General features: G+C 37.1%; 1 protein-coding gene across 3 annotated transcripts in view; it reads right to left on the bottom strand.

The window, feature by feature from the left end:
- Window positions 1-24: 24 nt before the first annotated feature.
- LOC110455075 (protein dopey-1-like) overlaps window positions 25-25271 on the bottom strand; it is a 32972-nt gene continuing 7725 nt past the window's right edge. Inside the window, exons 6-29 of one of the 3 annotated variants that reach the window (XM_021505000.1) lie at window positions 24769-24960; window positions 23311-24142; window positions 22622-22893; window positions 22046-22198; window positions 21628-21731; window positions 20735-20887; window positions 18226-20094; window positions 17536-17743; window positions 16064-16246; window positions 15650-15775; window positions 15401-15541; window positions 14909-15069; window positions 13552-13618; window positions 12903-13059; window positions 11978-12078; window positions 11418-11527; window positions 10065-10276; window positions 9407-9559; window positions 8195-8334; window positions 7840-7895; window positions 6990-7040; window positions 3782-3946; window positions 2810-2969; window positions 25-434 (exon numbers count right to left, since the gene is read on the bottom strand). In XM_021505000.1, coding sequence (XP_021360675.1) covers window positions 66-434; window positions 2810-2969; window positions 3782-3946; window positions 6990-7040; window positions 7840-7895; window positions 8195-8334; window positions 9407-9559; window positions 10065-10276; window positions 11418-11527; window positions 11978-12078; window positions 12903-13059; window positions 13552-13618; window positions 14909-15069; window positions 15401-15541; window positions 15650-15775; window positions 16064-16246; window positions 17536-17743; window positions 18226-20094; window positions 20735-20887; window positions 21628-21731; window positions 22046-22198; window positions 22622-22893; window positions 23311-24142; window positions 24769-24960 — 6135 coding nt within the window. In that variant the 3' untranslated portion in view covers window positions 25-65. Of the gene's footprint in view, window positions 435-2809; window positions 2970-3781; window positions 3947-6989; window positions 7041-7839; window positions 7896-8194; window positions 8335-9406; window positions 9560-10064; window positions 10277-11417; window positions 11528-11977; window positions 12079-12902; window positions 13060-13551; window positions 13619-14908; window positions 15070-15400; window positions 15542-15649; window positions 15776-16063; window positions 16247-17535; window positions 17744-18225; window positions 20095-20734; window positions 20888-21627; window positions 21732-22045; window positions 22199-22621; window positions 22894-23310; window positions 24143-24708; window positions 24961-25271 lie in introns of all 3 variants that reach the window. The other 2 variants (XM_021504998.1, XM_021504999.1) reach the window with 2 other exon arrangements.

A 25271-nucleotide genomic window follows, 5' to 3' on the forward strand; every position in this document is an offset into this window, starting at 1 on the left:
GAATCTGCCTTTAAAGAAAACATTTCTTTGACAGAAAACACCAATTCCACAAAAACAAATTTCCTTTAAGTGTCAGAAAGTGGTTCCAAGAAATCCCTCTCCAGCATTTCTTCTATGTACTGTCTGCAGTTTTTGGTGTTTGAGAGAAGTGGAGGGTCGGACAGAGCCCCTGCACTCTTTCCAATCTCTATGGTAGATTTAGACCTTGGCATTGTTGATAACCTTGCTGTTTGGTGATGTTGTTTGGAGCTGTTGCCTGATTGGTTAGTTCTGTTGGCATTGTCATGGCGCCTTGAAATGACAAACTTGCTCTCGTTCTGGCTACAACAAAGTGTGTTGAAGAATGGCTGTAGCTCTGTCAGGGACCTCAGGTAAGTTTGTGTCAGTAAAGGTCGGCCTGGGATCTGCTTCAGGACAGGCAGTGCCCCTCGTGTCTGTAATATAAAGCGAGCTCATGGGACATCAAATATGTCCATAAATAATCAACCAATCAGAATTAGTGCATAGCCTCCAACCTCATTAAATACAAGAGGCCCAATGGGCCTGAATCGCTCACCTGGTATTAATCTCACAAATAATCTTTAAAGTGGACTAAAATACAGCTACAGGCAGAATATCAGTGTTTGACTGATAAGAACCTATTATGACGCCTGTGACCTTGAATGTCGAACAAGGACAATAAGGTTGAACAGAGTTTATAGTCGTCCAACCAAGCATGCTTCTGGCAAAATATCATTACCCTGGACCTTTTGGTTATACAGAACAGTCATTTAAAGATTTAAACATATATTGACCACTGTGACCTTGCATATGGGCGAAGGTCATTCATTTGAAAAAACCTGGTAGTCCTTAATCCCAGCATGTTAATGGCCAAATATCATCACCCTTAGCCTTTTGCTTATTGAAAAGAGGTCGTTTATAAAGGTTTTAAACTTATTTGACCCCTGTGACCTTTAATATATGTCGAGGTCATTCGTTTGAATAAACTTTGAAGTGCTTCATCCCAGCATGCTACAGGCAAAATATTATAACCCTCAGCCTCTTGGTTATTGAGAAGAAGTAGTTTTAAAGGTTTTAAACATATTTGACCCCTGTGACCTTGAAAATGGGTGAAGGTCATTTGTTTGAACAAACTTGGTAGCCCTTCATCCCAGCATGCTAAAGGCTAAATATCATCACCCTAGGCCTCTTTGTTATTCAGGAGAATTCGTTCAAAGATATTAACATATTTGACCCCTGTGACCTTGGATATGAGCGATGTTCATTCATTTGAACATACTTGGTAGCCCTTCATCCCAGCATCTAACTAGCAAAATATCATAACCCTAGGCCTCTTGGTAGTTCAGAAGAAGTTGTTTAAAGGTTTTAAATATGTCTGACCCCTGCAACCTTAAAAATAGATGAAGGTCATTCATTTGAACAAACTTGGTAGCCTTTCATCCAAGCATGTTACTGGCCAAATATCATCATCCAAGGCCTTTTGGTTATTGAGAAGAAGTTGTTTAAAGGTTTTTAACATGCTTGAACCTGTGACCTTGAAAATAGATGAAGGTCATTCGTTTGAACAAACTTGGTAGCCCTTCATCCCAGCATGTTACTGGCCAAATAACATTATCCTTTCCCTCTTGGGTATTCAGAAGAAGTTGTGTAAAGGTTTTATACATATTTGACCCCTGTGACCTTGAAAATGGATGAAGGTCATTTATTTGAACAAACTTGGTAGCCCATGATTCCAGGTTGCTACTGGCCAAATAGCATCATCCAAGGCTATTTGGTTCTTCAGAAGAAGTCGTTCAAAGATTTTAACATATTTGACCCCTGTGACCTTGAAAATGGATGAAGGTCATTCATTTGAACAAACTTGGTAGCCCTAGATTCCAAGATGCTAATGGCCAAATATCATTAACCTAGGCCTTTTGGTTACTGAAAAGAAGTTGTATTAACCTAGGCCTTTTGGTTACTGAAAAGAAGTTGTTTAAGTAAAAAGTTGACGCCGGACAGACGGACGCCGGACGGATGACGGACGCCGCACCATGGCATAAGCTCACTTGCTCTTCGGGCAGGTGAGCTAATAAACTGATCATGACTCCACTTTAAAATGGGCCTTGACAGTATTATAAAGGATGTGCATTGATTAGGTTGCCTTACAAGCGTCAGCTGTAGGGAATTTCCCTTTAGTTCAGCGATAAAGCATCGGGCTGGAAAGCCAAGGGTCACTGGTTCGAGCCCCACCAAAGGCTCTATCTTAATCACTATTCCTCGTCCTACTACAAACTGGTGACGTTGACCATCCCCTTTCAAAGTAGAAGAACCCTTGGCGGGGAGTCAAAAGAACCTGGGATGGTGTTGGAAAAATGGGGGAAATAGTGTAAAAGATAAGCATTGATTAGGTTGCCTTACAAATGTCAGCTGTAGGAAATTTCCCATTAGCTCAGGGGTAGAGCATCGGGTTGGAGAGCCAAGACGCCCGCGTGTTCGAGCCCCAGCGACGGCACTATCTTTACCACTATTCATTGTCCTACTACAGTACAGTTAACAACTTTACACCAGTGATAAGTGTAAGTTATTGGCACTTAACTTTAACCAGGGGAAATGGGGAATTAATGGGGCCCGAAAACAGCTTTATGGATGCCTCAACTAAAATGATAGAATCCATAACAGCTTGTTATGAATAGCTCATTCTAATTGTTGTTGTTTTTTATATATAAATTTGGCACTTTTATTTCAAACTTGATTTCACTATTTTCTCCTAATTGATAGAATTTTGATTGGCACTTTCTGATTTATAAGCAGATCAATTTCGACTTACCCTATCGTTGATGAGTTTGGTGAGACGTATGATGTGAGGTACAAACGTTCGAGCCTGATGAACTTTCCTCTTTCCTTTCTTCTCGTCTTTGCTGTTTTCCTTGTTTTCGTCCTCCTCCTGGTTTCCAGCTGCCGCCCCACCAATGAAGGCCCAGCGATACCTGTTAATGGTTAATCATGTCTCGTCTGTTCAGGTTGATACTTATTTTATGACCCTGCTATTATGGCCGGGATATAGTGTTACCCATATCCTTCCAATCTCATTACGATTCATTGTCACAGCTCTACCAACTTCACTTCTTAGCACATTTTCATTAAAGTTTATACAATGGTCAAGTATGAAAATACCTTGTATAAGATCGTATTTCAGGATCCCAAGGTCAATGACAAGGTCACCTTTGTTATTTATAGGTCTTTCATTGCTATTTTGCCAAGGGGACATTCATGTGCTACAGACATTTTCTAGTTTACAGCTGAAATTGTTGGCTGTGAAAAGATATCGGTGTTGACCTGTGAGACATGTCTGAAGATTTCGAGAAATACAAAGTCTCGTCTGCACATATTGATGATACATAGCTGATATATTTGACCAGGGGATAGAGTAGTACATAGCGGATATATTTGACCAGGGGATAGAGTGATACGTAGCTGATATATTTGACCAGGGGATAGAGTGATACATAGCTGATATATTTGACCAGGGGATAGAGATAAAGTTGGCTTTGTTCTTTCATGTGGTTTCTCTTTCTTTCTGTTTTATAATTTAATCAAAGACGTCGAATGCAGCAGAAAATAAAAAAATAAAATTTTCAAAAAAGTTAACAAATCACAAACAATGATTTTTAAGGAGTATCTGTTAGCTTGATTAAAATTTTAGAGAATACCATGTCTTATTCCTCTCATGTATTATAACCACTATATCCTCAATCCTTTAAAACAAAGGTAAACAACGAAGAATTTCAGATATACTCACAGCTGGAACTGAGGTACAACACCTGCAGGAAGTGCTAGAGCCAGGTCCAGCAGCTTACATACACTGAGATACAGCTGGAGCCAGGAAGGGTTGTTGTGCGCATTAAGACCGTTACCAAAGTGAGCCCATGTTGAGTCTAAAGCTGCAATCCTCTGGATCTGGGTCCTAAAGGACAAACAGGCAGGTCATATGTTACACAAGGTATCTATGCCATTTGGAAAATATGGTCAAGACTTCACAAATATTTTCACATATAGACAATGCCCAGATGAAGATTGAATGATGTGTCAGCATGGGAAAATAAAATATGAAAAAGTATACAGGAAACACTTGTCAGTGAGTGATTAATAGTCTATCTACTAACTGATGTATTTCAAAATTGATATATATATATGTATTATCTATTTATTCATTATATATCAGTTAACAAAATGTGTGTATTTTCTTAAATTAAGAACATCAAATTGGTAGTTTTACAACATTTATTACCATAAGTAATATAAGAATATTTATTAAACTGGAAATAGTAGAGTGTGTTAACCTCTAATCAGTCGGTCAAGAGTAACTGTACAGAATCCATGTATAAAACGATTGTTCTGTCAGGAGTTTGGCAGAATCACTGATATTCTTGAAAGGAATCAAACTGGTGCAGATATTTTAAAGTGACTTGTTGCACTAGTGAAAGCAATATATTGGAGGTGACTAAAATGAGAGGAAGTGGGGCGGAACACAATTATAAACTGTAGAGGAACATCTAAGGAGGATACGAATATAAATACTTTCCAAGCTGCAAGTAACTTTTTACACATGACAATATAAACATTCACATAAACTTCAATATATTATTGTTCAACGATTTTCATATAACAAATAATAAATAATTACATATGAATGCATGCAAGACAAACAACATTATACAACAAACTACAAATCAAGACGAAGTCTTATGGACCTGCAAATCATTACTTGTCCATCATCAACCTCTTAAAAATCTGTCTGATTTATTTATGATTTTTTTTACTGAAAATTACAGGAGAAAACAGAGCTAGATTTTAAAAAGAGCAGAGATTGATTACCGCAAGTAATACAAAAACATAAGTGATGCAGACAGACTGATGAGACACAATCAGTACTATGAAGAAATCTGTTAAATGTCTTATCAATATTTGATCAACATCTGAATAGCCATTCATGAGGAAAGGTTGTTCAAAAGGAAAATGTTGTCTAATGGACGACAGGTGCTGAGCTACAGCAATTACACATTGAGTATAATACAGATGAACTTTTTTATGAAAAAAAATCATAAAACATATGTTTAATCATAATAAATAAGTTATAAACAATTTTAACGATTGTCATTTACAAGTTAAACATAAACAGACAAGGTTAACATGTTCATGCCAAAAGCTGATTATATTGATCATGAGATATCAAGCTGGTTATTGATCTACCAGGTCATAACGTTATTGAGATACATGTACTAGGTCATGATCATAAGTATACAGATGTTCATCAGCAAATTCCTGAAAACATTGAAAAACGTGTTTCCTGCATATATGTTGCTTAATAACATTTGCTTGACTCTAGTGAATTCATTTGCAAATTCAGCTGATGATGAAAAGGGTAGGGGGTGCTTATAAAGGGTGGGAGTGCTTCCTACTTAATAGGTCAACTATAGGATATCCATATCCCTCATCAAACATTGAGAGAGATTATTTCATCTTCCAATAATTATCATCATACCTAAAAAACACTTGAGACAACTAAGCATGACCAACTGAAATATCTAAATTTCATTCAAACGTAAAATTTATCGTACTGATGGGAAACACAGCATCAACGTGCACGACTGGGTAGATAAATGCATTATTGTAACTGTATTTTTTCTGCATATCACATTAATGTACTTTAAAATCAGAAGTTTTCAATTTTGAAAGCTTTGTCAACTGATTTGCAACAAAAGAAAATCCAATAGAAATTTTCTGTTTGTACTTTCGGCATTCTTGTGTTTATAAAATGATGTACAATAATATTAAAGTTGAGTTCTCGTTAATGTTTTTCGGCAAGTTACAGTTAATTTTCAAGTACCAAAAAGTTCTAAAATTACCATTAAAACTATCAGTGAAATAACATTTTAAAGATAAGTACCAGAATAATTAGAATACAGTTTTACAGTGACACTGAGCTCATTGTAAGTCACCTATTATACTATCTATGCAGATTATTTCATTAATTATAAGGTGACATAAGTTTGTTGTTTATTCCTGCAACAGCTCCCAGCCCATATGATCATGAGATTACTACATAGTTTGTACTGCTTGTATTGTATTTAGTCATTTTTAATTCATAAAGCAGGAAAATCACACTGATACTACTTTAAATACAAAAAAAAAACCAAGAAGGAACCCATCTTTAATACTGATTTATTTGGAGGAATATCAATGGGCATTTTCTCTGACAGGATCAAATTTATTCTTACGAGATATACTTTATGAGACAGAAGAATGATTTTATTTCATGACTGTTTAAATTATGCGTTGGTGGTAAATATAGCTTACTGGTTATATCTTCTTCACACGACTTGCATTAATTAACGCTAGTAGCAGGAGTAAGAGAAGAAATTACAACGAGATATGATCAAACAGTAGTAACTATCCACTTCTATATTACATCACTGAGATAAGATGATTATTAGTAAATGCAAATCTATGCATATTCCCAGACCTCCATGTTGAATGTTAAGATTGTGAGCTCGACAGCACAGTTAAAGATTGGACAGTTGTAAGCAGATAACTGTAGAGGAGTGATATCAGTATGTCAGAAGTTCCATTCAATTATCAAATTGGCCATCAGTTTGCTAAACATTAAGTTTGACATGCATCAGCCTCTTCCTAGCATGTGTAATATCAAACATTTACTCAGAGTATATGCCAATACATTTCTTGCATCAATCGACGATAGGGCAGGCAATGAGTAATATTTTTAAGTTTTAGGGGAAAGACTTGCACATTAAGAAGTTTGGTTGTTTCCAAATCCTTTTTGCAAATTTTGTATCCTTAAAATAATTTGTTATTTTTGCAAGAAAAAAAATAGTGTTTACACTAAAATAAATCTGTGTGATTTTCACAAGTAGAACACTACTAAAGTTACACACTGAAAAAACACAACAAAGTAATATCTATAGAACTAGAGAGTGGGTTATTGTAACCTTGTCCAGGGCTGGGTGTTACTCCGCGGGCGCTGGCTAACGTTGTTGTGGCTACAGACAAATCAAATACAGTCAACACTTAGTATAGACGGAAGAAAATACAACATATATCTAGTAAGTTACATTTACGACAAACATGTTTGATTATCAAGTTTGAGAATAAAAACATGTTCAATTGGTATAATCCACAATGGAACAGACACAATAACAAAATTCACTCAAATAAATTCTATGTCATGTTTTGAATTTCCCCTCTGAAGAAGCACAAGAGATAAGATGTGACACTATTCTTCAAGCCATTTCAAAAATGCTGCACTAACATGTTCACTATTGGACATTTTGACATAAGTCTGACCTGTCTAGTAGTTTGTCTGAAACCAATATGTTTCCATGTCCGATCGGTGTTGCATTGATTGTACTTTAACCCTAATGAAAATGATAATTTTACGAAATCATGCACGAGTCTGGTTTTCCCACCCAATAGCACATTGAAAACATCACTCATGAAACACATATCAATGTACATGTGAAACAAAATTTATGTTTTTTTTTCTCCTGACAGAGCAGAATGATAGACCAAAAATACTTTCATTGACATTTAAAGCATGTTCCTTCAACAACAAACGTTGGAATCTATTGAGTAACAACACTGACCACAAGCAATCCTGATGCAATTCCTTGAAAAATATATTTTCTTTAAACTCACTTAAAGACTTGAAATTTCATTGTAAAATGAAAACAAAGTTAGTTGGGTCTCACAACGTTAACACTCAATGAGCACTAGACCTTGGTGTGTAAAAGTGGTACCTGTCACTATTCCTCCATGTTGTAATGTAGACTAGATACTTACTTATACTCCTCCGTGTCGTTGGACAGTTCTTGCTCTATCTGCATGAATACATGGACCTGAAAAACAGAAACGATTTTTTAGCCCAGTGACTAGAAATTGAACCCCAAATTTATTTTTAGATAAACGTGCAATTTCATGTTAAATCATCTACCAAAATAAAAGACTATAAATGAGAAAATCCAACATATTCAAAAACACACCAGATGATGTTACTATATTGTTACATATCGTGATGATCTTTAGTATAAAAAAATTCTAGAAGCCTTTCATTTCCTCAAGGCATGTGTTCTCGACTTGGTGGGATGTATAGGGTACAATGCTGGTTACACTCTGTGTGCTGTGGGGGAGCTTGTACCATTTCTGTAATGACCGTCGGCCAGAGTGAGGTGAGATGGTGGGAAGACATCCGTAGGATCAGCACACGGAAACAAACAAACACCTGAGCCATGATGGATGGCACTTGGTGGGGCAGTCGCAAGCTCTCGGCCAAACGCTCTAAAAAGATAAGTACAGAAATACAAATTATCATCTATATACTATTTCATACCACCTACTGGTAGCATGATAAATTCATTATCATTGGTTGTCAGTATGAGAAAAAGTTGATATTTAACAACTTGAGAACGGATTTTCCCATTCTCCAGCACTTGGGAACATATTTTCTTCAAAAAGATCGCTTGCTGGCGCCAGATGACGTCCGAAACAGGAAATAGTGTCCACACAAAAGTGACCCTTGCAAGGAAATAGTCCTTTATAAACATATCAATACAAAGTTAGGGGAAAATATTGTGAGAATAACAACTAACATCACCATTTCAGTTGTAAATGTGCATATGGAAAAGCCAATGACAATAGGATTGTTTTCCAAATATTCATTCTACCTAGTTTTAAGGTTCATTGTGTATTCCTCCGTGCCAAACTTCTATTTGTTTACGTTTGTCACAGGCGATCGTTGACCACTGAGATTAGAAGTCATTTGGAAAACATGGTGTTTAGTTGAGTTTTTTAAATGGAGAAATATAGAAGGTAGTAGTATAAAGAGGATAAATAGTTTATCATACAGTATTTTCACCTGCGTTGGCCTCTCAATTTTGTCCACATGCTCGCGATGAGAAAATTGTTCTCACGACAAACACTGAAAATACAGTGTGATAATCTATAATCATCACATTGTAAAAATGGCAATTAATAGACTTCAGCCTGGACAAGAGTGATATGATAATCACTGTTGTACTTCCAATGATACAAATGATACAAAAGCAGAACTAGCATACACTGTACATTTTCATCATATTTAGCCATACTGAAAATGTGCATGCATGTATTAAGGTATTAATACCATATTTGACCTCAAATAATTAAAGCCCCCACTTTGGCAAATGTCCTGGGAATAGGGTGGGTGCCTGCAATTAAGCCCCCTCCCTAATTTTGTTTCTATGTAATGTCAAGAAATACCTGGTATTTCTAGAAGAGCTTTATATTATGGTAATATTACAGTGCATATGAGCTAAATATTTTGGTCGTCACTATATAAATCCTCTAGTAGGTAGATGCCTGTCTGTCCTACCTTGGATTTCTGGCATAGACTTCTGGTATTGGTCAGGCTCGCTACAGAAGATGGTGAAGGCCAGTCGTTTAAGCATGTGACTCCTTTGTTCTAGTTCCATCTCCTTACTGCTAAATAGACTTAGAGACCCAGACTGAGTCACCGTCACACGGCCTGCAAAGTACCATATACTCTTTATTTACTATCTCGCATTTAATAAAAGAGTAAAATGACTCTTCATTTTTCCTTTATTACCCGGTAATATTTACCCAAAGTTTAATATAACTAAGATTTTGTCTGAACTAAAATATGTCAAACTGACATTATGCCACCCTTGTCTGTTCTACAATTAGAGAAATACAAAATGTACCACGTAATTTTCACCGAGAATCAAGCTGCACTCCCAACTAGCAGTACATGTATCAAATTGTAGCAAGCTTATCAAATACAAGATTTCTCTGAACTGCAATTGGTAGTGTAATAAATCACTGGCATGTGTGTCCGGATTAGTGACTTAAAGCCCAGGAATAAATAAATGGTCAATTATTCACATACTGTATTAACGCTGTGATAAAATAGCAATGATTTGCTAAAAGCTGTTTTACTTGATCTTAATGTTCACAGGTTAATTCTGAAGATAGTTGAATATTTTTTTAGCAATGGTCCTGTTGATTCTCACCCATTAAATCTTTGAATGTGGTTTTGTCGTGCATCATCAGATTATCGATGATGCTCCTCCAATAACCTATACACTTGAGGTCCATCTGGAAAAACCCGGGGTCGAGCAGCATTTCCAGGGCCTCCCGACGCCACGCCTTCCTGGTGTACTGGTACCCACTCACACTCGCCAGGATCTGAGAACAGGCTCTGTAGCTCGGCAGATTGTGGGATCTAACAAAATAAAGATCATCAAGTATGTACTGTCTATTTATACTAGATAGGATCTGAGAACAGGCTCTGTAGCTCGGCAGATTGTGGGATCTAACAAAATAAAGATCATCAAGAATGTACTGTCTATTTATAATACATAGGATCTGAGAACAGGCTCTGTAGCGTTGCAGATTGTGGGATCTAACAAAATAAAGATCATTAAGTATGTACTGTCTATTTATACTAGATAGGATCTGAGAACAGGCTCTGTAGCTCGGCAGATTGTGGGATCTAAACAAAATAAAGATCATCAAGAATGTACTGTATTTTTATAACACATAGGATCTGAGAACAGGCTCTGTAGCTCTGCAGATTGTGGGATCTAACAAAATAAAGATCATCAAGAATGTACTGTATTTTTATAACACATAGGATCTGAGAACAGGCTCTGTAGCGTTGCAGATTGTGGGATCTAACAAAATAAAGATCATTAAGTATGTACTGTCTATTTATACTAGATAGGATCTGAGAACAGGCTCTGTAGCTCGGCAGATTGTGGGATCTAACAAAATAAAGATCATCAAGAACGTACTGTCTATTTATAATACATAGGATCTGAGAACAGGCTCTGTAGCTCTGCAGATTGTGGGATCTAACAAAATAAAGATCATCAAGAATGTACTGTCTTTTTATAACACATAGGATCTGAGAACAGGCTCTGTAGCGTTGCAGATTGTGGGATCTAACAAAATAAAGATCATCAAGAATGTACTGTCTATTTATAATACATAGGATCTGAGAACAGGCTCTGTAGCGTTGCAGATTGTGGGATCTAACAAAATAAAGATCATCAAGAACGTACTGTCTATTTATAATACATAGTATCTGAGAACAGGCTCTGTAGCTCGGCAGATTGTGGGATCTAAACAAAATAAAGATCATCAAGAATGTACTGTCTTTTTATACTAGATAGGATCGGAGAACTGGCTCTGTAGTCCGGCAGATTGTGGGATCTAAAATAAAGTAAGATCATCAAGAATGTGCTTTCTACTTGTTTTAGATAGGATCTGAGAGCACAATTAACAGGAATCTCTGAAGTTTAAGCTCAATATGTGAAATACAATGTGGTTGAATGTTTTGGCTGGATGTTATTGATACATACGTATGGTTACGGAGGTAAGGGAAGACGTTGTACATGATGGTTGTCAGGAATGGAGCAATTTTATCCTTCTCTTCACTACTGTACACCACATCTAATAGAGGAGACGTCAGCTAAAATAAGCAAATAGTGATACCTTTTATTTTAACACTTAAAATTAATTCAGCATCAATATTATCATTTTTGATGCAAACTCTTGGGTGCTGACTCTATACCAGGAAATGTTTGCCACAGTTTAATCTTTGCCTTTTTTGCCCTCCACAATGAGGTCATATTTATCATGACAGTGATAATTAGTACGAAAACTTCCCTATCTAGTAATTAGATATAAAGGGCAAAATATACACTGGGCAAACAGGGATCTGACCGGTAAAGGTCTAGTATTTCATGAATGGGTGAACATTTCCTGGTACACAGTATGTAACCTGTTATGAACCTCACACTTATGCAAGTTGAGTTCATGCTAAAATAGAGTAATTCAGTAATATGAACATTCCTGCAATGTTCTTATTGACTGTACAAAGAAATATTAATTAATATGCAAGCAGACTGCAGTGACCTACCTCAGCCAAGATGGACAAAGCTTGAACACTGTACTTCGAGTCAACAGCACTGGTCAGTTTGGGGTCCACCACTCGCCTCTCTCTAGCTGCTGCTTCAGAATCTGTGACAATGGACAGAAAATGACACTGTGAATGCTAAGTGAATGCTAAATAACTCAGCACACATATTTCCTGTAGTAGATATCTCAGGTATTTCCATCTCTGTTTCAGAACTGCAATAACAGGCTATTAGTAAATGATTACATCAATGGTTCATCAGCCAATGATTACATCAATGGTTCATCAGTCAATGATTACATCAATGGTTCGTCAGTCAATGATTACATCAATGGTTCATCAGTCAATGATTACATCCATGGTTCATCAGTCAATGAATTCATCAATGGTTCATCAGTCAATGGATTCTTCAATGGTTCATCAGTCAATGATTACATCAATGGTTCATCAGTCAATGATTACATCTATGGTTCATCAGTAAATGATTACATCAATGGTTCATCAGTCAATGATTACATCAATGTTTCATCAGTCAATGATTACATCCATAACAATCCATCAGCCAACCATCACTAATTAACGAATCGCCTACAATCGTCTATTTACATTATCTACAAACGAGGTAATTAATATGTTATTCCATTTATTTGTTCTTGTTTTTACAATAAACAATGAAATTGTGTGCATGAATAATAGTTGGTTGTTTAATTGTACTGTAGAATAACTACATAATACATGTATTGTTGTTTATTCAGGTTTTTGAATTAATAATGTTGTACACCATTTTACATTTTTTTGTCTTGAATCCAGAATCAAGTAAAGAGTGGTTTAGTACTGAATATATGATAACTTGTATACAGGATTTGGACCAGTACATGTTGTAAACTGATGCGAAAACATTGTGCCATACCATAAAACTAATAATTACCCATCTCAACATCATCACCAACATCCTCATCATCCATCTCTGGGCGGTCAGTCTGTGGGCCAGGCTTGACCGCCAGATTCCGCCGGAGCCAGGTGGTCTGCTCCAGTGAGGAACCTGCAATTAGTCCTACAGCCTCCAATAACTTCTGTGTGATGTCCTGAAATGGTAGAATGAACAATTCAAAAATAGAGTTGTTCAAAGACAAGCCGAATGCCCAGTTGAAATCATCCCAGTCTTTTAGGAGCTGGGATGGCCACATGGAAACTGAAAAGCTAGGATTCTTGATAATACAGATTCAATGTTATAGTAAAAGTCCAAATGTATCTATCATAGTCGAGAGATCATAGGTATGGTATTAGCTTAAATAGTTCGGTTCAATCCCAACCTATTGCATTATCCTATCTTGGTTTATCATGCCATAAACTGTGATGGATAGGACTTTCAACACGCTGATTAAGTCCCAGCATATCTTACTTTCAGAAATAACTCAAGCCTAGAATATCCTTGAGATATTCCTGAAAATTTAAGAATTTTCTTCAAAGGTGGTATGTTTGCCAGGAATTGATGCTGCACAGACTTTCATTACAGAAGGCAGTACTCAGTATAAATATACAGGTAAAACAATCTAATAATAAATAAATTACTGTACCTGTAACTCCTTCTGATTTTTCTTGTTCTCCAATGATGGCATCTTCTGGACAAACTCATTCAGAATTCTGTAAAACATTGATCAAATGATCACCCAATGTCCTAACAAACATGAAAACAATTTAACAGTATAGGTATCTAAAAGAACTCTTAGTGTAGAGTGCTTTCGTGCATTTCAAAGAGAACTGCAATTATATCTTTGTACATTAAACATGTTTAGATCTAGAGTTGTATTGTTAAGTACTTCTGCTCTCATTGGTAACATAGGACATCATATACATTTGTATACCTGATGAAGAGATTCATGGGGCCTGCATAGCTAACCAAGTTTTCACCAATTTGAAAAATAACACCACTTAGTCAGGGAACAAGACAAATGCAACATTTCTTATTTACACTAAACCTCTTTGACTTGAGTCTTTTGATAGTTGAAAAGGTAAACAAATGCAATATATATTAAAATGATCTATAAAACACAGCATTTAACCTCAAGTAATACAAAACCCTCTACATTGTATAAGGATGTTTTAACACTACTACGTTAACAGGAATATTCCCACTGTGTACTCAATTATCAGGGCTATTCCAACCATGTACTTAATTAACAGGGATATTCCAACCATGTACTGAATTAACAGGAATATTCCCACTGTGCACTCAATTAACAGAGATATTCCAACCATGTACTTAATAATTATCAGGAATATTCCCACTGTGCACTCAATTAACGGGGATATTCCAACCATGTACTTAATTATCAGGAATATTCCAACCATATACTCAATTAACAGGGCTATTCCAACCATGTACTCAATTGACAGGGCTATTCCAACCATGTACTTAATTAACGGGGATATTCCAACCATGTACTTAATTATCAGGAATATTCCAACCATATACTCAATTAACAGGGCTATTCCAACCATGTACTTAATTAACAGGGATATTCCAACCATGTACTGAATTAACTGGGATGTTCCAAACATGTACTCAATTAACTGGGATATTGCAACCATGTACTCAATTAACAGGAAATATTCCAACCATGTACTGAATTAACTGGGATATTCCAACCATGTACTCAATTGACAGGGCTATTCCAACCATGTACTTAATTAACAGGGATATTCCAACCATGTTATGTATTCAATAAACAGGGCTATTCCAACCATGTACTAATTAACAGGGATATTCCAACCATGTTATGTATTCAATTAACAGGGCTATTCCAACTATGTACTTAATTTACTGGGATACTCCAACTATTAAGCAAATTTACTGGGATATTCCAATTAATTAAACATGTGGGTCAGAATTTGCATTTTGTTTGAATATAGGACCAGGTATGACACACTTACTGTAAGAGTATGAATTTTCCAGGAGGTAGGAGATTAAGCTGCAGACTGTCTCGCAGCAAGGAACACAGTGAGTTCCAGGAATCGACCAGCTGACTGGCTGATGTCTGTTGTACATAGGCATAGAAAAACTGGAGCATATTCACCTCCAGAGGTACATTCTTCTAAAATGGAAAAAGAGACAAAATAGCAAATATAAAGTAATGATTTAGAAATACACATCACTTTAATTACATGATAAACTGTCAGGTCACGATACACATATCTGTGATATAAATTACCGACATGATTTAAGTTATCAGATCATGCGTTAGCACAATATTATGTGTCCGCCAGGATTTATACCTGAAATGTTGCATTTAAATACAGACAAACCGGTTGAACCAGATACACAAAAAGGCCTATTGTAACAGTCATTTCTCAGCCTCATAATTTTTTTTTAACTTATAAATCTGTTTTTCAAAGTAAAAGTTTCCAGTTTTAGACAATACATACCCTGGTTCTACTGAGGTTGGTTGGCGGAGGCTGTTTTAACACCTGCTTGACCGTCTGAACGAGAGTGTCTATAGGCAGGACTCTGATGGCACTGACCAGGTCCACTAGTAGTAGCTGGTCATCTGTGGCTGGTACAGATCCCTATGAAATAGGCAATGCTCTGTTAGGCCTGTTTATTTCTTAAAGCTTGAGAATAAACTGTAATTTACACAGGATTAATAAGAGGCCCAGAAATACCTTATTACATACCTTCTTATATGAGATTCCATTTTTCCGTGTACGGTCATTCCAGGCCACTCCAACAGCAGCCAGCAAGTTGCTTCCATGGGGCAGTGAAATTGGACTCAAAAACTCCAGGATCTTCTGGCGGACCACCTTTAGGTAAAATGTGTCCACGAAATGTAAAAAAGACATATGGAAGAGACGATGTCCTGTGTTGGATGAATGGCTATACCTACTTTTTTGACCTTGGTGTGGATAACTTAATGAATGCAGGGTGTGACATAAGAATACTAGACAGGAAGTGCTGCAACCACAACTATCAATACAGGTACTGCTTTGTTTCAATATACTGCTGATACATATTATCTTTATCCAGACAAGTTTCACTGATATATGTCAGCCACTCACGAAATATTTCCTACATGTCAAGGTCAAACTTACTTTTGGCGTTCCCATGATCCAGGTAGGATGAAATTTGCTCTCATCTCCAACTTGCTCCTCCGCGAACTTGACAGCCTTCCAGAGTGAGGTGAGACAGGCAATGATGCGTGGCATGATGCTGAGAAGACTTCGGCGTGCGTCCATAATGGGTACCAGAGGGGTCTCTCTCTGGGGACTCGTCTCCTGGACAATTAATTGATTCATTACGACTACACTTTGTTTTTAATGGCAAGAAACTATATCAAATCTTACAAACTTACTGGTGAATACATACCTGGTATATATAAATTTATGTATTATATCATGTGAAAAGAGAAATATTTAGAAGTATGAAATTATTCACATATTTATATTTTCATCAAAGCAAAATGGGAGACATTGAAGTTACAGCCATTGATCGAAGACAATCGCTGAACGGTAAATCTTTGCAACACCTCTTTAAAGATTTGGATGCTAAATCCCCTTACAACTAATAACTAGAACACTGACAGGTCAGTAAGGGCCCCATCTTGTGGTAATATATCCTCCATAATCATCAAGAAGCAATCTGCCCATATAGCTGAGCTTGACGTTTGACATTTGGACTTCAAAAAGAATCGCAAGGAAGTAAAATATACATTTTACATGTACTATGATGTGAGTCGTGTTTCCTTCCATCTCCATATTTGCTGGCCTAACAGAAATGTAAATGCCAGTGCAATACCCATTTGTTAGCTTTGATTTGTTTTATTTCACCTTAAATACCTCCTCCATCAAGAGCAAGGGTCAAAGTCAGGGATCCACTTAGTCTTTGACCTTTGGCCCCAAATGACCTTGACCTTTAACCCAGTGACCATGATCTTTGGTCAGTTGACTTATTCTTCAATTCCGACCAACTTTCCTTCATAATGTCATAACAAAATGTTCATCAGGGTAAAGATACAAAATTTAACCTTACCTTTGACCCAGTGACCTTGACTTTTGGTCAATTGACTCCTTGTTTAATTCTGACCAACTTTGCTTCATCATGTCATAACGAAGGGTTCATCAGTGAAAAGATGCAAAATTTGACCTTTGAACCTAATGACCTTAACCTTTTTATCTCTGTGTGTATTTTTGTGAACTGAACATCTTGACCAAGTTTCATGTAAATCGGTCAATAAATACAAAAGTTATCAGCCAGTAACAAATTTGTGGACGGACAGACAGACGGACAGACAGAGTGATTACTATAAGGCACCCGTATCTCCGATATGGGGCCCTAATAAAAACATTACAGTTGCATGAAGTTACTCAACATTTTATCATAATTATTAGTGAAAATATATAATTAGAAGTGATGAGGAATTGGGAGTATTTCAAATTAATTTAATAGAATATCAAATGCACAACAATTCCTTATGCATGTTTTGGCAAATCTTATGCAATTAATTTTCTTATTCAGTTTAGACAGTCTTAAGCTGACCACCAATGTGATCTGGTTGGATACCTACCCTACTACTCCCTATAGGGTTGAAGACATTGATGAGGTTGGTGAAGATCTGTCCTCTACTGCCTGTTTCTGTAGTGATGTTGATGCTGGTTGGAGCAGGCAGGCCAATGGACACTGGGGAGGCATTGTCCAGCAGACAGTAATGACAGATGGTGGTCATCCCCTCTATGATGGTCAGTAAGTGGTCAGGTGGCATCTTCTCCTGACCTCTATAGGAAAAGAACAAAGGCATGAGGAGCAAGATTTATTTTTAAAATTAATAAACAGATATATGCCTGATCACTCAAGCTCACTTACATCTTTTTATTAATGCATGCACATTTCAAATGTGAAGACAACACTATATATGAAATGATTCAGGATACATGCATTATGAAATCTTAAATTATTTTGATGACTGATACCTAATTCCCCTACTGCGCTGGCCTAGAAACACCTTTATTCAAACTAGACCTGCCACCAGAATGAGACTTATAACCCCACCTGTATCAGAACATTTTTCAAACGAAGAAAGATAACTCCATAATAAGGGGAAGTAACTGATTTTTTTTTTATACTTTTAACAACATCTTCTCGATTTAAGGGTTCTGCCTTTCCCTGCTTCCCAAATTTAAATTTAGAAAGATTATGATCAATTTGTTACGGGTTAAATCTAGATGCACTATTCCATCCTAACAGACATTAATTTTACCTTATTCCAGTGTGGTCCTCATACTTGGCAGCCACTACCTCAATGTTGCGACAAAGCTGGGCCACCACATTCATCACAATACTGGGCAGGGCTTTACCCATGAATGGCAGGCTAGAAGTCACCATAGCAACCCAGTGACGGTGCATATGGCGATTGTGTGACTGTTTCATGGCACTGAGAACACATGACAGGAACATCCTCTGATGCACTATGGGAAGGGAGCTCATGAACCTGGCATGGAGTAATGACTGCTGGAAGTTTACCCGAGGACGTTCCCATTCAGTTGAAGAAGTGACTGTCGCTGAAGCCTCAGACAAATCGGAAAAGCTTTTGTCAATGCTGCCCTCCAACATGATAAGAACCAGCATTAAGTTGAGCAGACGGATCTGAAATGTCTCGTTAACAGACAGGTCTAGATTTTCTTCATTGAATCTTATGATAACTTCAGTAATTTTCGACGTAACAGCAACATTTTTGTCTTTCTTTCTTAAGTTATAGACAGAGGCAAGACAGCAGTGCAGCAGGGCTTTTTGCAGTTTACACCTCACCAGGAGATCTTTGATGTAGGACACAAAACTTTTCCCACTTTCTTTCATAATAACTATCAGCTCCGACATTAAAAGGGTCAGTATTTCAGTAGCCAGGATGTGGACTTCTTTGTTGCCTAGCAACTCACCATTTGACAGCTTGCTTATCATCAGGTTTGGAAAGTAGCTCCTCACAAAATATAAACATACAGATATGATGACTTCAATGTACATGTTACTACGGTAACTTGACATGACCTCTGGGGGAAGATCCCCAAAAAAGTTTTTTCCAAACACTGATTTTCTATGACGAGCCAATAAAAGTTGCAGTTTGGCTAGTTGCGATGTTCTTGTTGCACTAATACTTGTAGTCACCAAAGCAGTGACCACAAGTCTTGGACAAGTGACCAGCATGGATTTCAATGTGGTTAAAGCATATAATGTTCGTTTGTGGTCATACTTCTGTGTGTATAATAGCATGTGCATATGCAGTGGGTGAACGTCACTGAAATTTCTGTCTCGTCCGCTGACTGTGGGCTGGGAAGTTGCTAAATCTACTTCACTCTCTGTGGGAGAGTCTATATCCATGCCGCTATTATCCACAGTGTTTAGAATGTCTTGGTCCTCTATAACACTACTAGTCTTTGATGACACGCTGGATAACCGTGCTCGATTTCCTCCTTTTGATTCAAACTCTTTTGGAACAGTACTATCCAAATCCTCTAAAATATAATCCTCAATGTCGTCTGGATCATCTTGTTCAAGGGGAACAGAACTCTCTAAAGAAGGAGGAACAACATTGTTCAAGACTTCCATCAGAATGTCATTAATCACTGTCTCAGATCCAGCTAACAATGGGCTATCCTCTTGTTGACAGCTTGTTTCAGTAGAGCTCTGTGACCCAGTTTCATTTGTATCAAAGAATATACCTTCCTTAGCACAAGTCTCACGATTTAGCCGTGTTGCTCCATTTAGATTTACTTGTTGAGTAGGTGTCTCGTACCCTTCAAATTCTAACTTATCCAGACTACTCTCCGAGCCGAACGGATTGATGCAGAGGCTGAGATCGCTGGGACGGACACGATCAAAGTGCATCTCCTGTTGGTGCCTCGTTTGAGCAGTCGTGGCAGAACCTTGTTTGTCCATAGAAGTGAGTGCAAAAGATTTCACATCATCTGCTCGTTTACCTAACATTGGCTTACTAGCGGAGTTAACATGGTAGATTATGTTACCACCTTCACTACTGATAGCATAAATCTGAGATTCATTTCCTGGAATGTCTTCCTCCTCGCTCATTGGTACTTTTTTGGGCTTGTGTACATTGATGTGTTGAACAGAAATCCTGAAAAAACAATATTGAATAATCTCATTTCGCAACTCTTAGCTTGTACATGAACTTTGAAAAACTGGTCAAAGGGGCTTAACATACAACCTTGTATTCACAAGAGTATATACATACTTGTCAAAGGGGCTTATAATACTGACCACAGGGGCTTGTATATACATGCCACAGGATCTTGTATATATAATGTACTAGTCAAAAGGGCTTGTTCCATAAAGACATTTACATATTGATCACAGGAGCTTGTAGATTCTTTTCAAAAGGTTTTATACATACTAGCCTTATGGTCTTGCACATACTGAGTACTAGCCACAGGGGTTAAAGCCTTAGTAAATACTACAACATCTTGTAAAAGAGAGGAATGAGACCCAATATTAACTTTGAGTTAAATGAAATATACAGTACTTTATTTGTACTTCGTAATTTATACGATTTTGAGCCATGTATCACTGTGACTGACTTTTGGGTATAGATCTGTGTATGGTTAGTGACACTCTGGGAATCACATGCCAAAGTTCCATGACAAAATGTTCAACAGGTAAATGGTTACTGTCTGGAAAGTGACTTGACGAACGGATAAATTGACAAAAGGTATGGTTTATACTCACTATAAAACTGATTTGATTCTACTAAACCTTACCTAGCAGTGTCTGGGTGGAGGAGCATAGACAGGAGAGGATTGAGGACACGACAGATGTCGCCCCGTTGTATAACGTGGGTAAGCCAGGTCGTGGCGATGGTCTTGGTAGCACTTATTTCCTCCTTCAGACTGTCCAGCAGCACCAGCATTGACCTACACAACATGTTATATACCTCAGTCAGCATACCAACACTAATATCCAGGCATTAACTATTATTTTATCTTGACATTGAACATAAGTAAGTGCAGGGACTAAATGTGATAGAGTATAATATGTTGTGTTTTATGTAAAATGTAAATGTATTTACGTAACTAATGAAACAAAACACTGCAGACCACATTTCACTAGTACTTTTTCCCATCCTGGGGCTCTTCAGGTGATTTTCTTAATAGAGCCCCAAGATGGGCAAAAGTACTAAGTGAAATTTAGTCTTCAGTTTTTTGTTTTATTTATATTTCTACAGTCGCATGGACAGTTAAAACCTTTTTTTACCGCTATATATCATTATATAGATTCAACTTTAGTTTCATTATCAATGAAAGAAAAAAAAACATGTTTACAAGTACCAGGGGCATAGCACAACAGGCATTTGTGCTTTGGCAAATGTTTGCTACCTTACAAAAACAACAGGTTGAACCTATAACCATGGTGAGAATCCAATGTGAAGGGGTCTCTCCAATCTTGATGAATAGCAATAAAGCTGACTTTGCTGCTAAAGAGCTCATTTTAAAATCACAGTTGTCTAATTTTCATTTGAATCAATCCAATACGCCTTACAGGAGATGATAACATGTAGATGGGTTTTTTACTGTTAAATATCTAATAATTCAATATGTTTGTCTGCTGTTCTATTGATAACAACATTGTATTTTTATCAATTGGTTTGTTCTACCTGTCAAATGTACGAGGAGGTTGTCCAGGGTTGGGATCTAAGCGGCTGTCCCTTGTCAGATGCCAGAGAACAGTTAACTTCTTGAATGCTCCAATACGCTCAACCTTCAACAGAAAATTATTTAAAATATTGGTTAAATATGATTTACAGTGACTGTCAAATAAACCTTATTGTATGGAATTCTAGATAGATAGTACATGCTAGAAACTCAAGACAATCCTCTGTCTAAGAAACTCTTAATTCTTCTCCTTTAATTGAAACTCAAGATGCTCCTTAAGTAGTAGGAAATTTAGATAGTCTTATGTATTATAATATATTGATAGAGACTCCTCCATATTAGAAAATTCTAAAAGCCTTTTGGATGGTAGGTGACATGTACTAATACAATGTAGTATGCCACTAATAGGTGAGCACTGACCTCCTCCTCGGACACCAGGGCATGACCAATCACATCCTCACATACCCAGCTGTCTGGGGTCACCTGGTGTAAGTGATGGAATAGCTGTACGGTTTGCTGGTGATGAGTGGGCGTTGCCTCGTCCAGGTATCCCCACAGTATACTGGCCACGCTCTGTAACATGTACAACATTAATTTATACTGTTAATACTGTCATACTTTGCGTTGCAAAAAAACAATTTGCCATCATGTTCTGAATGCTTTCTGTTTCAGCATTAATTGGTCTGTGTATTCATTTATTTTTTACTTTTGAACTTCTATTTTGTTGATTGCACTGTGCCATCTTTTGTTATAATATTTTACTTAATGCAGCATTCCCTTGGTAACAGTAAAGAAATAGGAATCTTGTGTGGTAAAACAACAGTAAATCCTGTGTATTGAACAAAAGTGAGCTCTAGATCTGGGTTTAACTATAATGACAGTGAATTGTGGGTTATATGAAATAGTGGAAAAAAGGAAAACAAAATAGTGAACCTGAGTTACAATCCTGTAATTCTGTACAGGATTACAGACAAATAGGACAGTTTCTTTACACACCTTGTAAAACGTAGTTTTCTCTCCCAGGTATTTAAGATGGATGGGTAACAGTGCAGGCATAATCACAACTGAGACTGGGGATCCTTCACCGACAGACTTTGACCTTTCCCGACCTATATCAACTTTGTTCTCGCTGTCTGATTGGATCGTCTTAGCAACAATGATCAGGTCAATCATTGTTGCTATAGCTGCAGACTGCACCTCAAAGCTCTCAACGAAACAGCCACAGGCAATCAGGTCCTGTAGCCACATCGGAAGGGTCACATTCTCACCTGGACAAGAAACAAAATGAATACAAATTGAATTTCATAACATGGAAACTGAACTCAATGTCTTTTACTTGACAGATTGACCTTATAGTTTGGTTCTTACTTCCACTGTGTCCACTTTGTTATCATGTTAATTATCAATAATTTCCCTGATGACTTTTTACTAATTAAAGCATTATTTTGATGACTGTTTAACATGCCACACACTTGTATCATAACCGCTACTCCAACACCGTTCTTACTACTGCTGATGCCTGTTTGTTAACTCATTCAACCCTGAAATTTCAGAATGGACTTTTCCAACCTTTGAATTGGAAGTGCTCAAATGTATCCTTAGGGGTAAATGAGTTAACCGTAACTATACACCTAATCTGAATATTCTTTAACAATTTTAAATATGATAAGCTACATGATATGTACCTGCATTGAAAGATCGCTGGAACATTTTGTTGAAATCGGTACAAAAGATTGGAAAGCTGGTGAAATCCAACAAAAGTCGACAAGCACAATCAAACGTGTGTAAGGTCTCCTTCTGTAGGTGGTCGGCCCTTATTGGCCCCTTGTTTCTACCCTGATCCTCTGGCTGGTCGACAGGCAGACCAAGGTCGTCCTCGTCTCTGTAAGACCACAGATGCTCCGTCGATGTTTTCATTTGATTGATACAGGTGGTAATGATGCTGGGATCCTGGAAGATCTTCTGTGTAATGTAGGTGTGGAAGAAGTTCTTGTAACACTCAATACAGGACTGCATCATAGTTGTAGCAGAACTCTTCCCTGAATTGTGCCATGAGTTCTGTTCCAAAGAAGAATCACCTCCTTTTTCATTTGAAGCCTGACTGATGTCTAATCTGCTTTCCTCCGACTTATTTTCAACACTTTCCTTTAAATCAACTTCTGTCTTTTCAAATGTTTGATTGTTTCCATTTACCATTGGTTGAACTTCTCCATTTGCCTTTATCTCTTCTCCATTTTCCGTTGACACCACACATCCATTTTCCTCCAAAATATTTTTATCATCAACACAATTTGGCTCAGTTTCATCCATGTCCTTGTGCCTCTGATCAGATTGTGTTGTGGGTTCATCATTAACGAGATGCCCATTCACACCACCACTCCCATTGATAAGTCTGTCTTTACAACTGTCATCAGAGATATCCTTGTTGCTCCTCGCTTCAGGTGTCTGCGACTTTTTGTGACCGTCCAAATGATCACTTTGATGAGACATACTGCTCACACTGTATCCTTCAAATACCTGGGGGGAAAATACACAAATTAATGAACAATACATAAATAAGGGGCTAACAGGGGAAATATGGCTCGAACTCATATTTCATTTTCAAAGTCAAATTACTCAACAATGCTATTATGTAACTTTGTACATGTATATCACAACTGTTCTACAGGGTAATTATAAGTGTGCATGCTGTGCCAGTCGGCTGCCTTTGTTTCACTTGTACATTACATACATATAGATATAAGTATCCACACACTTGTTTTTAAGAAACTTGAATCTTTTCCATGCTTAATATGAATGGTCAAATATGGAGAGAAAAAACTACCGCAAATTTCAAAAAAAGTCTCAAGAAGATTGTTTATATTGTACTCAAATTTGGTCGGGTAGACCATATTGGATTCAAATTCATTAAAATGTAACAAATGAATACTTAAGTAATGCAGTATCAAGTTTGAATATGAGCTTCTGGGTGGTCAGTTAACTATTACTAATATTACTAAACATGGTCAGACAGTATTATCATTATAATGTGATCATCACACCATATCTTTTCTCTTCATACCATCATTTAATACATTTCTTACCAATGGAAGTTTCTTATGAAGTAGTTGCTGACCATATGTTTGGTCAGTTCTGAGACTTACTCCATCAGTGCTGGTGGTGTCCAGACCTAGGACATCCATGGAGGGCTGGACCTTGGCCAGGAGCTTGATACATAGCTGTAATGTACACTTGATGTCCGTCTCCTTGATCTTTGTACAGTGACTGGTCAAGGTCGTCGTTACCCGGTACAACAGATCTGGCAGATGTTCTGTCTGAGTCTCCAGAAAAGTCTCCTAAAATCACACACACACAGATCATTGTTACCAGCTTGTTAAATGGGTTTGCAGCAATTAAATCATGAATACAAAATTCACTTTACATTCTGTTGTCTAACTGTCATATTTTGAAGCAAAACACATTTTGTAGGTCATATTTTGCAGCAAAATACATTTTGTAGGTCATATTTTGCAGCAAAATACATTTTGTAGGTCCTTTTTAGAACAAAATTTAATATGTGGTATATACTTCTTTTTAATGTTTTGAGTCCACAACCCTTATTTGAATAACAGCATGATGTGAGCTGTTCAGAGGTTATAAACCAGAC

The sequence above is a fragment of the Mizuhopecten yessoensis genome, unplaced genomic scaffold (assembly GCF_002113885.1).
Source record: "Mizuhopecten yessoensis strain PY_sf001 unplaced genomic scaffold, ASM211388v2 scaffold8131, whole genome shotgun sequence".
Taxonomy (NCBI): Eukaryota; Metazoa; Mollusca; class Bivalvia; order Pectinida; family Pectinidae; genus Mizuhopecten; species Mizuhopecten yessoensis.